Source organism: Haplochromis burtoni, unplaced genomic scaffold (genome assembly GCF_018398535.1).
Source record: "Haplochromis burtoni strain Fernald_Lab_line unplaced genomic scaffold, NCSU_Asbu1 Contig_245, whole genome shotgun sequence".
Classification (NCBI taxonomy): domain Eukaryota; kingdom Metazoa; phylum Chordata; class Actinopteri; order Cichliformes; family Cichlidae; genus Haplochromis; species Haplochromis burtoni.
Genome location: NW_024582606.1, coordinates 934,259 through 946,648, shown reverse-complemented (window position 1 = coordinate 946,648; position 12,390 = coordinate 934,259). Strand labels below are relative to the sequence as shown.

Sequence of the window (12,390 nt, the reverse complement as noted above, 5' to 3'; positions counted from 1 at the left end):
CTGAGGTGTACAAGGTGAACGGAAACGGAGACAACACAGTCCCTTGTGGATCTTCTGTACAGCACATCAACAAAAATCACACAGAGCTCCACATTCTTCTTCCTGTTTTGTCAGGTATTCATCCCCAGACTTCGTTTAATTTAAGAATGCGCTGAGTAAATAAACCAATTAAAAACACACTGGCACAATTAAATGTTGTTTTTGATTATATCCAAGGCTTATTAGACTCTGGTCTGGTTCCACCAAATCATGAGAAAAATATCTGAAGTATAGTAACGGCTAAATCGGTCAGCTGTTGTCATTTTATTTGCTCGTCTTTTGGTGCTGGTGAACAGCTGTTAGCTACCGGTGGAAAAAGTTGACCTCACCAATGAGTTGGGTAAAAGAAAAGTATTTGAATTTCATTACTAATGGAAACCCATTTCACACCCCATGAAGTAATCTGAGAGACTTACTATTCATTGATTAGTGCAGTTTTCTGCAAATTCTGCAAACACACGCTGACCAAGGCAACAGTGAGAATGTATTTTATTTTGATGAGTGCTTTCAGCAAACTTCTAGAAAATGTAATCGTTACTGAAACGTTCCCTGAAATATTTTGCTCTTATTAAAATTTATCACACGAAATGAAGCTCTAATTCCACAAGGTGGCGCTTGTGTCGCATGGTTGGATTAGTCAGGCGCATTTGCAACCTTAACAGTCTTTGTAGACTAAATTTAAAAAAAAAAAAATCAACATACTGTTTACAAGAAAAGAAAAACTGTCATTTCCACGCGCCTCATGGAGACGTAGTCTGTGGTAAGCGGCTCATGATATCGGCCTTGTTATTTTCACTATTACTACAGCTACAGCTGCATTACCACGCAGGAAACAGCCCCCAAACGAGCGGCAGAAGGTCGGCGGAGACACGTATTCCATATTAAACACGAAAGTAAATCAAAGGCTTAAAAGTCCTTTCCCTCATAACCTCAAATACCATTTTCAGTGTGGTCTTCTAAAGCTGCCAGACACATCTTATCTCCAGACATAGGTATGGCCCACTTGAGAATTAAACCACAAAAGGTAAACTTCTCGTAATTCGGTGAACACGAAGTTCATGCCCACTTTATTCTTTTTTAGGAACATTATCTCCAGGTTTCAGACTCACACTATGGATCGTCATACTAGTGGGTTATAATGGCAAGTTCTTCCTTTCCACTGTTACTCATCTGTAATAGCCGACGGTTAAATAAATATGAACGATTCCTTTGCACATTTCTGTAGATATCCTTCGGAATTGAAAATGTTCACAACCTTTACAGTAGTCTAAGACACGCTATTGATTTACAGAGACTGTGCTGCTTTATGGGTTATGTAAGTGTTATGTAAGTATGCCTTGTTATGAGAAACTGTCAGGGTGGCTGGCTACAACACGTTTAAGCCAACAGACAGTCCAACACAAATTCCACAGGGAGGGGGAAAAGCTTTATTAATACTTTAATATATATCAATAATACTTTATATACAAAATATGTACATCCTTTGCATTACATTTCAAAATAAAAATCCCAAGTACCTCTTTCTATACAAAACTATTATATTTGTTTTACTTTACATTCACTCTCTTTGCCACAGACACATTTAAAGCAAATATGTTTGAATCACCTGCCACTGTTTGTGTCTGTGTTAAAACGAGTAAAGGCAACAGCATGAGCTAAAAACAGGCCTGGACTCGACTGGAAAGCAGTGGGCAATATGCAAATCAGGCTGACGCCATATGTATACTGTACACGATGTCGCAACGTACAGCCAATCGCTCCCTCAGCCTTTCCCTACAAAATACACTCAGTGGGTCACGTATCAAAAATAGAGATGTACGAGTAGTATAAGCAAAAGAAATAATTACAAGACACTGCTTCACAGGAACTCCACCTAAAAAAAAATGCACAAACAGTCATGAGCAACAAATTAAATCATAAAAGCGTGTATGGCCACATCATTCATCGACAGACATGAGTGACACACCTCGTACGGCGACAACGCCCTGAATTCTTTGAACTCTAAACTCTGCGTTCATTTAGCTTTGCCATAACTGAAGGAGTTAAAGGGGCAATATTTTTTTTTGTTTGTTTTGTTTTTTGTGGTAGGTCTAAAACAATAGTTTGTTGCATTTACAGGAGCAACAAACACTGAAAGTAGATCATCCTTAAAAGTCATTCAAGCAGCATCTACGACGGAGCTTTTGTTCAATCTTTACATTCATTACAGACTGGCGTATGTGTTTGTGTGCGCGCGCAAAGAAAATAGCTCCAAAATGTTTTCAAATGGGGTGTGTGTTTGTGTGTGGAAGGGTTAGTCTACACCTTACATTCTAGGTTAACCTTTGACATTCAACAATAAGTGCTGAGATGACAGGTATTGCAGAAAAACACTTGCGCGCTCCCTCGTGCACTCTAAACTGACCGTATTAAAACTCACAGTATTTCAGAGCCATGCAAAAGGTCTAACATGAGCCTTCTCGTGGCCATGCCAGAATCCCCACAGAAAGTCTCATTTCACTTCAGGAGCTCATGATAGATGGAGGTGGGACACAATGGGTCAAACTACAGCTGCTGTTTAATGGGATACCAGTGCTTTCGTGTTCGTTTATCCCATTCGACATTCAGAGGACACGATTTGTGACACATCTGCTCAGTCTTTGGTTTCCAGATTCAAGGGAGCGACCTGCTTTAAAGCTTTGTGAAACGTGGGGGAGTCCATGCGACTCTGGTGGTGTACTGGAGATCCTGCCCTCGGGGACATGGACATCATCAGAGACGAGGGAAGTGCCTCTGGGGGTAGGCCTGCTGCAGAACCGCTCATGCCTGGGTACATGACAGGCAAGCCCCCAGGGTACCAGCATTTCTCCAGCATGGGCAGATACGCTGCTGCTGCCGCTGCTGCGGGGGGGATGAGGTAGAAGGGAAGGCAAAACGGGTTCTGGTTAGGGGAGAAGCTCAGGTAACTACCAGGAACTCCTGTCGTGTGACTGGAGAGAATTTCATCTTCCGGGGAGTCCGATCTCAGCTTCTTGGCCCGAGGCTCATCATCCTCCTGCTTGATGACACTGGCCATGCGCTCAGATCCCGAATGGTTGAGCTCCCCCTCCATCGAGTGGCTTTCTGACCACTGGGCTTTGGGGTCCCGCTTGTCATGTTCTCCCCCATAGCCACTGTCAGTGTCTGTGTCACTACCGCTCAGCTCCCCTGTCCCGTGGGGATAAGTCCTTTGAATGACTGGGACGCAGTTCTTAGCAGGGCCTTCAGAGGCCCTCTGTGGCTGTCCGGCGGATTTCTTCACTTTTTCAGAAGAGCCCACATCCTCATCCGGCCGAAGGCTGATTCGATGCTGCAAGACTTCCGCTGCTACCTTTTGGATGTGAGTGATTACGTGCGAAGGAGTCAAGTCCCTGCTACTTTCTTGGGTGGCCATATAGTGCAGAACCTCTTTGGCGCATAAGTGAAAGCCAGAGCGGAACATCTCCTCACTGCTCTCAGCGCTGTCACCTCCATGATCACCTAGGTGATTAAAAAAAAAAAAGTTTAAATCCTCTTTACAGCAAGTTTTACCTCAATAAAACACAACAGACCACACAGTGCCAGCCCCAGTGATGCCTCTGTACCATTTCCACTTCACAGCCTAAACAAATAAGAAAAATAAAAATGAAAACTCAAACTTACCAAGCTGCAGGTCCTTCTGTAGAGCAATAATTTTCTGCTGCTGCTGCTCCAGGAGAGAACTCAGGGCTTTCACATGCTTGAGTGTGAGTTCCAGCACCACAGCTTTCTCCAAATGACCCAGCGTCTAAAACAGGAAGACCTTCAATAAGCATGTTGATCTTTCTTATGTAACACATTCTGCAGCTGAACAGAGAACAAGTCTGGAACACCGGGAAGTCATGCAGTCCATGTACACACGTACAAAAACTTCTAGTAACAAATTTTAAAATAACAAAGCAATTAAATGAATTTTTTTAAGTACGATTGCAATTAAAATTTAAAAAAATAAACCTTTTTAAAAATTATTATTATTCGGTTCTTCTCTTAATAAAAAATAAATATAGACATATGTATATAAATATATTTTTTTAAGGCTTCAAAGCTGAACTGAAAATATGGCGCAAACAAACTGCTCAGCAGAACCATGTGGCGTCTCAGATTCTCTGGCTGTTAGCAAACCTGCCATATGCAGAAATAATACTCACTGTAAGCTTAAGATGTTCTGGCAATAAATCTTTCAGTTGGGCAATGCATTCGTTTATTCTGTCGCGTCTCTTCTTCTCGATAAGTCGGTGGGGCAACTTGTAGGTCTCCTGGAGAGGGTTGTGAAAGGTGGTCAGTGAAATTCTGCTCAGATTTAACTGTTTAAATATATTACACTTGTAAAAACTAGAACTTACCTTGCTCTCATTATCTCGCTTCATGCCCCTCCTGGGTTTATACACATAAATTGGAAAATCCACTCTTTGGAGAGAAGATTAAATTAGTTGATTTCACAGAGCTTCAGTATAAAGTGCAGAATGACATTTTTTTAAGTAATAGAAATTGCTTCGTTTACCCTTGCATGTCAGCTATATCCAGAGAGGGGTGTTTTGGCATACAGGGAGGTGGTTGGGCGCTGGTAATCCTCTCCATGTCGATTAAATGTAAAACCTGAAGAAAATGCTTTTTTTTTAAAAAAAAAAAAAAAAAAAAAAGCTCCAAAATTTGTCCCAGCAGCCGCAATTCAAAATGAAAAAAAAAAACAAAAACTTTCCAAGATAAAAGAAATAAATGAGAAAAAATTATTTCCTCTTATCCAGTGTGAGTGTGTTTTCCTGTTGTGAGCTGCAGTCGAGCGCAGCTGGAGTTTTGTCGCCCTGAGGTCCGGGACTCAGTAGTATGTCTAGGGAGGCTCCACGCCCGGCGCAATGTGTGAGAGCTGGGTGGATTTCTGACTACGTGTTAAATAAACCCTGTGACTGCAGGCACGTCTCTCAGCTACAGACACAGACTCCGCTCCGTCACATGAGCCTCACGTGTTGGACGGTGCTTTCAACTCCTCACCTCCCCGCTCGCTCCGCCCCCTCTCTCTGCTGCTGGAGCACACCCATTTGTGTAGTACTCCTCCACCGGGGCCGAGTCCCGTGTACCACCACGCTTCGGATCTTGGGGGTTGAGTCGTGTTTGCAGAGCAGAGCGTGTTTATGGAGGCAGAAAGTAGAGCAACAGATTTCCCCTGGACAGTTAGGAAGTGTGGAGCCGTTTTCCCCATTTTAACTGGCATAATAAGCTTCATAGTAAGCTGCACTATAGATAGAACTTTATTAAGATTAGATAGAAACACTAGCATAGAATACTATAGCTTCGACGTTGAAATACAACTTTTTTATTTTTTATTATTGGGTATTAGCAAAAGGCCTACATTTTGAGATGAAAAAAATTTTGTGGTAAAATTAAGCGAAACTAGTTAACATGTAGAAATTATAACGCAGAAGAAGCTTTTATCATTAAGTTGCAACACTTGTTTACAAAAACTCTTCCAAGACTTTGCTCATTTTAGACGCTTTATTTTCTCACGCGAACATACTTACACTGGGCTCAATGCGGGCGAGACAAACAGTTGCGACACGATGAGTCACGCGATAATTATCTATGGGGTCTCAACGTTTCAGTGCGGCCAGCGGGCCACTCATTTTAACTCTCCGCATTTTCAGAGCTTGCCAAGTGTCACGCGCTCAATGTGGCGTGGACACCCGTGTAATTTCATTCTGTACGGGTCTGGTGTGCGGCACGTGCACGTGCACCTGCGGCAGGATGACAGAGTCCCTGTGGTGGAGCGTTTTCTTTCTACATACCCGCACCGTGCTGGTACTTATTAGACCTGCTTGTACCCAGCGCGCTGTCACGTTGAGCTCCTCATGGCCGGGAGAGAGCCGAAGAGCGGATCCCTGTCGGTGACGTCAGTCCAGCAGACGACCGAGAATGCCCGACTGGTCGGTCGGTTCCACCCGCCGACGTCCCGAAGCAGACAGACTAAATATAGAAACAGCTTCAAAACAACGGAGAGGAGAGGAGGGAACGGGAAGGGGTTGCAGATAAGATTTTGCACTTAATTCCGATAAGGGGGGGGAGGGGGTGTCAACTACTGTTTTCAACTCATCTTTCCGTTTTCACTGTTCTGTGGAGATGCAACTGTCTGCATTTCTTATCATTTCACACAATTAGGTGCCAAACTGTGTGGTTTTAAAATAATATTAACAGTATCTGATTACCCCGAACTGTGTGCATATAGCCTACTCCCATTAGTGTAGAAAATTTGCACTCGTTCTCCGTGCCCTAAAATATTAGTTGATATAAGTCAATATAAGTTGTTTAAGAATCATTGTAACCACGCTGCACCCTTAAAGTTTGCATTTACAGATGCAGCAAGTCTGCACCTACTACCACCTTCCTTATGCAAGAATCGGCATTATGAAGCATGAGCTTCTCTGACCACAGTTTATCTGCTGAAAAACACTCAAGCAAGAATGCTGATTTTGCACCGAGGGACTCGTTTAAGGGGTTTGGAGGGATAATTTTGTAGAAAATTGTTTACATTTTTCTGGAAATGACTGACAAATGAATGGCTCTTGTATGCAGACATTTCATTAAAAAATGAATTAAAAAAAAATCAAGTGCTTCTAAATATCAGGACACCAACTGATTGAACCTGGACAGTTACACATTAAGTAGAGCTTGGTGAACATATACTTGGCTGTCAGAGAATCAGGAAAGTCCCTGATCAATGAGGATATATTCTACTCAGATGTTCCCCGTTTCCAGTCAGCATATACAGATTCTCTGAAAGCCAGAAGAATAATTCGGGACGTGGCCCAGTTTAATTTTTAAACCAAAACTTTCCGTGTGAACCCATATAGAACATTTTGCTTATTGCCAGTGAGCGGCATTTGTATTTCAGTATCCATTTGTGTGATCAGATGAAGACAAATTCATACATTTTTCTGCTTTATAGGTCTGCAGTTACTGAAATAAAGATACAAAGGCAGTATTAAAAGAAATGAGTCATGTGGTAATGTACGAATGTGTGCATTTGTAAACAAAAACACATTATAAATCCTGTAAAAGCACATCAATAACAATCAAACACAGCAAAGGGAGTAAAGGATAATTACATCAATTTTAATAAATAATTCTACTCCAGTATACAAATTGATAGCGCCTAAATGTTTTAAGTAATTATAATATTCATAAGTAACTGTTTTTTCCCCCCTCTTGTCATTTTTCTATACAAAAGCGAAGGTAAGCAACAAATTGTATATACACATAGGTAGTCCAAAAATGAGAGAAGTCTAACAGTAGCAACTAATGAGTTTTGGTGGAAATAAAAGTGACTCAGCACAAGCAGCAAACATGTCTCAGACTTAACTCGAGGACCAAAAACGGGCACAAATGGAAGAAGTCTGCTGCAAAAACTGGACAAATTTATTATTGTAAAAATGACACAACTCCTGAGCAAATATTAGCATGAGTGGCACTAAATGTCCTTTACGACCCAGTTAAATAAGAAAGCAAATATATCATAAAATTAGTTAGCACTGAGATATGACACTGTTGGCTTTACACAGGTGAAAGTAAACTATCCGTATATATTGCTCTCAAACAATATGCTATCTATACTGAGTGCCGTTGCCCCTCAACAAGTACGCACATTTTCAAGAAATAAAAGAAGAAAGTAAAACTGAGAAGGCCAGCTTATTAAGTATTATCCCTATCTGTGTGTAAGTACAGGCAACCAACAGCTCTCTATTTTATCCAGAGACAAAACATCGGGCTGTGCTTTTAAATAAGACATAAATGATGGAATTTCAACCCACACACCAATGAGGTTGCATATTTAAGTTAATATATTGCACAACATACAAAAATAAGACATGTAATACTGCTCATTATTCTAGAAATATAAATAGAGAACAATAACATAAAAAAAAGAACAACAAATGGGACTATTCCCTCTTGTCCAGTCAGCTTTTTCCCCCCATTTCAAGTTCAACCAGTGAAGGCCTTGTGTTCAGAAATCCAAATGATTTCTACCTAGGAAACATTTGGCACCAGTTCTGACAGGCCTGAACAGAATGAGGTGGGTGAGTGTCACGTTCTAGAGTAACACATGCGTGGTGGGTAGAGCTACACATCGCCTTATGACTACCTATGTTACAGTGTTTCCCTACCGTTATAAGTTACACTCAGTGCAGTATACATTATGTGCAACCTCGGCGTGAGGAGTGCGCGCTCCACCTGGGCGCAAAGCCAACGCGGAGCTCCTTCAGGGCTGTGTGCCGGTCGACCTCACGCAGGCTGCTGAGGGTTGACGTTCATGTGCTGAGGGTGTCCCAAAAGGCCGATCCGCTGCTTCTGCTTCCTCTGCTCTGTCATCTGAGGGGAACAGAGAGGGCTCGTTTTGTTAAAAGAAGAAAAAAGAAAAAATTATTCCACCTTCTCTGCTCTGCAGTCTTAATCGATTCAGTCTTTCGCAGCACCTTATAGAAACTGACAAAATGCAGCAGCAAACTCTGCATGCAGCTCAACTGAAACACATTCTTCTGAAATCCTGCCAGCCTTGTCATCCACTTTGCTGTGTCTTCTGACGAAAGCAGCCGAATACAAACTACTAATCCTGAAACTCAGTCAAGAGAAATTTCAGAGATCAAGAGAAGCGCATGAGTCAAAACGCAGGTGCTAACCTTTATACGAGCAGGAACAAGAGAGGGTTTTCTGCTAAGAATTTACTTTAATTGACATAAAGTGGTGATTTGCACCTCGGCAGTGAAACACAACAATATTAAAAGTGAGAAGACAAAGTGGTCCTGTAATGAGTGTTCCAGCAGAAATAATTCTGCGCAGAGGGACGTGTTAGACAAAAATATCATTTAAAGTCAGACAGCAATAGCATGCCGTCCTTTTTGCACTATAATTTGCTAATTATGGCAATCTTTTGAGTGACTCAACATGGAGAGCGCTCATGGCATAATTTTCACTCTCCGGTGAATAAACGTTGGTTTGTTCCTGAGAAAGTGAAGAGTTTAAATTCATCAAGCGAAGGAAAAGAAATCAAAGCAGGCTATGCGAGCATTTGTGCGTTGCAGCGCGATGTGACAGATGTTCCTGTGCCCGTCATCGCTCTTGGAGGCACAATAATCATTTCCTCCACTGTCTGGGTCAAAATGTCTCTGAAACATTCACTTCCTCACAAATAGTTCTCATTTCGAGGGTAAAAGGCTTTTTACAATTCTGTTTACTAGAAACAGCAGATTGTGCAACAATCGTCTTGTTTTCCTGGATATGCAATACCAGCAGAACTGTATCCTTACACAACTTCTAGTGTGTCTGCTGAATGCAAAAAGTAAAATCTTTTACAGAATAACCAAACTGAACTGAAGTTTGGTTTAATAACGCACCGAAATAAGACAGATACAGAGAAAAAAGCTTAGCTAACAGGTCTATAATCCAGAGAAACAAAAATGTGCTTATAACTCAGTGATGAAAATAAAATCAGATTGAGAATCTCATGAGCGGTGCTGTGAACTATGACTCACCACCTTTTGCATTTAGAAAGCTTTGCATCTAAAGGGCAATGAGGAGCAAACAAACAAACAAAACTGAAAAAACGTCAGCTTTGCTCTTTACAAAAAGAAAAAAGAAAAAAACCCCTCTAATGCTTCATGTTTTCTCCCCCTGACAAAGTGTCAGACATCAAAATCAGATTCTCGGTCTTTTGATCAACTTTAGCTCAAACCGACCTGTTCCTTGAGCTCGGTCAGCTGGCCTGAGAGGTTGGACACCAGTTTCATTGTGGACTCCAGTTTCTCCTGCAGATTTCTGATCTCATTTTGCTCCCCATCTGCGTCACTGCTGACCAAAGACATGGCCCGCATTCGTGGAAACCAGTCCAAGTTGTGCTCCTGGTAAACAGAAATTTGATTTGTTAGGAGAGGTATGAAGACACAATGAAATGTATTTATCATGTTCCCCGTGACTGCCTTTAGGGTGCTGGAACCTTTGCAATTTTCTAGGAAGTTTTTCACTTCTCATTCTCATTTTAACTCACCAGAACAAGCTTAAATGGCAAAAGGCCATATGAAATTTGTACTTTCACCCCCCCCCCCCATCTAATGCCCAGTTTTAGTGTCTGGCTTGTGTGCAGTGATTTAAAGCTGACTCTAAAAGTGGAATCAAACTAATTAGAATGGGACTTTCCATATTAGAATCACATGGGATATGCAGGCATTCTTGAAATCACTCACACGAGGCAGCTCACTTGTTTGATCTGTCTCTATCACGCCTAATCTTAAAGAACAGACGATCACATTGGCAGGCGTACAGAAATTTTCTCCTATGACTCCACATTCTTTGCATCATATACACAGATAAACACCGAGATCTCGAATGTTCTCATCAATACTTCAAAATGCCCTCTGAGATATATATATATATATATATAGCAATACTAATATATAAAAAAATATAAAAAAAATAAAAAATAAAAAAAATAAAATGTTAATAATGTTATTTAGATGAAGCAGCATACAGAAAGGCATGTCATGTTCCTTAAATCAGCACAACGATCTGCCCTAATGCTGCATGAATGGAATGCAAGAGTGCAGCACTGCAGGCACTGAGGTCACTGTCCAGAAATCGTGCAGTGCCAAAGAACTGGGCTGAAAAAGTCCCCGCGTTTCAGTGGTCGATTTGGAGACATCGACGCAAGTGAGGTGGCCGTGCATACCGCAAACCAGCCCTGGGTCAGACGGTAGCCCGAGGGGGAATCACACAACACTAAAATAATGAGCAGCAAACAGTCATTCTGAAAGGAGGAGAGGACGGCTGTGAGCAAGTTCCACTTCCTGAATGCAAAGAGACAGAGGCTGTGTTTACTAGTTTACCTGCCTCCTCCCACTCTAACACGCACTTCTATATCTGAGGACAGCTACTGCAATATTTGGTACGTGTAAGAAATTAAATTAAATAAAAAGATACAAATGTGCCATTTTGATTATTGGAACGCTCCAGTTTCTCTAAGAAAGATTGTCATCTCTCGCTGACTGTCACAGATATAATAATTTGAAAACACCTTCCTGTTCCCAGACTCGGCTCTGCTTAAAAAAAAACAAAGCAAAACAAAACAAAAAAATCACCTAAACACGACAGAGGTCATTTCCCCTATTTGGATGTAGCCCGCAGGTTGCAGCCACACGTGTGTTTGTTTGACGACTTTATCACTTAACGGCCTAGCCTTCTTTCCATCCCCAGTGTTTACATATGAAAGCACTTCCAGTAAACTGAGAAGTGCAGGCATGACTTAAGAGTCTACAACGTGCTGGTTCAATGGAAATGACGGAAGTACATTTTTCATTATTAAAACCGCACGGGCCATGACAGAGAAACAGGATGCTGTGTGGTTAAAATAGCAACACAAAACGTCACAGTCATGCCACAAGCCACCTGATGAGCTGACGACCCACTCACTTTACAAATATGCAAATAAAGCCCCCCCCTTCTCCCCCCTCCCAGAATTATCACAGTCTTGAACGTTTACGGCACCGGATGATTGGAAATAGAGCCAATAGAGCATGGGTGTCATTTTTTTTTTAAGCGTCGGACATAATTAGAAGTAGGACAATGGGTGCAAACTGAGCATCGTCTTTTTTTACTGTTTTCTTTTTAACACCTTAGATATGACATTTCACCCAGAGCCCTCCACCATTGACGTCAGTCCCAGTCATTGTCAGAGTAGTCTGACTTCTACACCCCCTTATGTCCCGCTGCTTCTTCCACGTTAGTGCAGCATCAAAAAAATCGAAACACAGTGGGAGAGAGGCAGCTCAGATTGAAACACAAGAGCCTGAAAATATACCATCTGCTAATCAAATCACTGGTAAATACAGTGGAATATGTCTGTAATAAAAGAAAAGAAAAAACAAGAGCTAACAACTGAAAAAGCTATAACAAAATAATTCATTAATAACTCCTATTACTGTTGGCAGAAATTATATTCATTATTATTATTATTATCGTCATGCAACTTTTGTGCATTCAAATAAAGTTTAACACAGCAAGTATCCAAAAATTGGAGAAAAATCAGAAACCAGCACAGTTGAAATTAGCTGTATGTTGTATAAAAAAATAGATGTATGTATGACTGTACGATAATTTATTGGCACTACTGCACTCTACATTATTATGGTTTAAAAAATATGAATATTATTGTGAAGTTTTATTTAATGTAGATAACATTACATGTTTACTTACATTTTTTCATGCAGGATTTTTTTAATATCTAAAAAATAAGTTAAATAAGTGTTGTATGGTTTTCCGTCTGCCACCCAACCAAAA

General features: G+C 41.1%; 2 protein-coding genes across 13 annotated transcripts in view; both read right to left on the bottom strand.

Moving 5' to 3' along the window:
- Positions 1-1,443: 1,443 nt before the first annotated feature.
- Positions 1,444-5,345, bottom strand: bhlhe40 (basic helix-loop-helix family, member e40). Its single transcript, XM_005947552.3, has 5 exons — positions 4,577-5,345; positions 4,419-4,482; positions 4,224-4,331; positions 3,700-3,823; positions 1,444-3,537 (listed from the first exon to the last, which is right to left on the bottom strand). Exons 1-5 carry the CDS (start codon positions 4,651-4,653, stop codon positions 2,672-2,674), a joined length of 1,239 nt encoding a protein of 412 aa, XP_005947614.1. The 5' UTR covers positions 4,654-5,345; the 3' UTR covers positions 1,444-2,671.
- A 1,813-nt stretch (positions 5,346-7,158) lies between these two features.
- Positions 7,159-12,390, bottom strand: part of itpr1b (inositol 1,4,5-trisphosphate receptor, type 1b) — an 80,125-nt gene continuing 74,893 nt past the window's right edge. For all 12 annotated transcript variants that reach the window (XM_014329288.2, XM_005947553.2, XM_014329291.2 and 9 more), the window contains 2 exons: positions 9,798-9,959; positions 7,159-8,433 (listed from right to left, as the gene is read on the bottom strand). In XM_014329288.2, the coding sequence (XP_014184774.1) occupies positions 8,347-8,433; positions 9,798-9,959 (249 nt within the window). In that variant the 3' untranslated portion in view covers positions 7,159-8,346. The remainder of the gene's footprint in view (positions 8,434-9,797; positions 9,960-12,390) is intronic.

Bases quoted from the DNA above. Each gene is read 5' to 3' on its own strand.
- bhlhe40 (XM_005947552.3), bottom strand. From the start codon at position 4,653: ATGGAGAGGATTACCAGCGCCCAACCACCTCCCTGTATGCCAAAACAC. The intron at 4,332-4,418 runs GTAAGTTCTAGT...AACCCTCTCCAG, and splicing joins AGCGAGATAATGAGAGCAAG to GAGACCTACAAGTTGCCCCA. The intron at 3,824-4,223 runs GTGAGTATTATT...TTCCTGTTTTAG, and splicing joins CAGAACATCTTAAGCTTACA to ACGCTGGGTCATTTGGAGAA.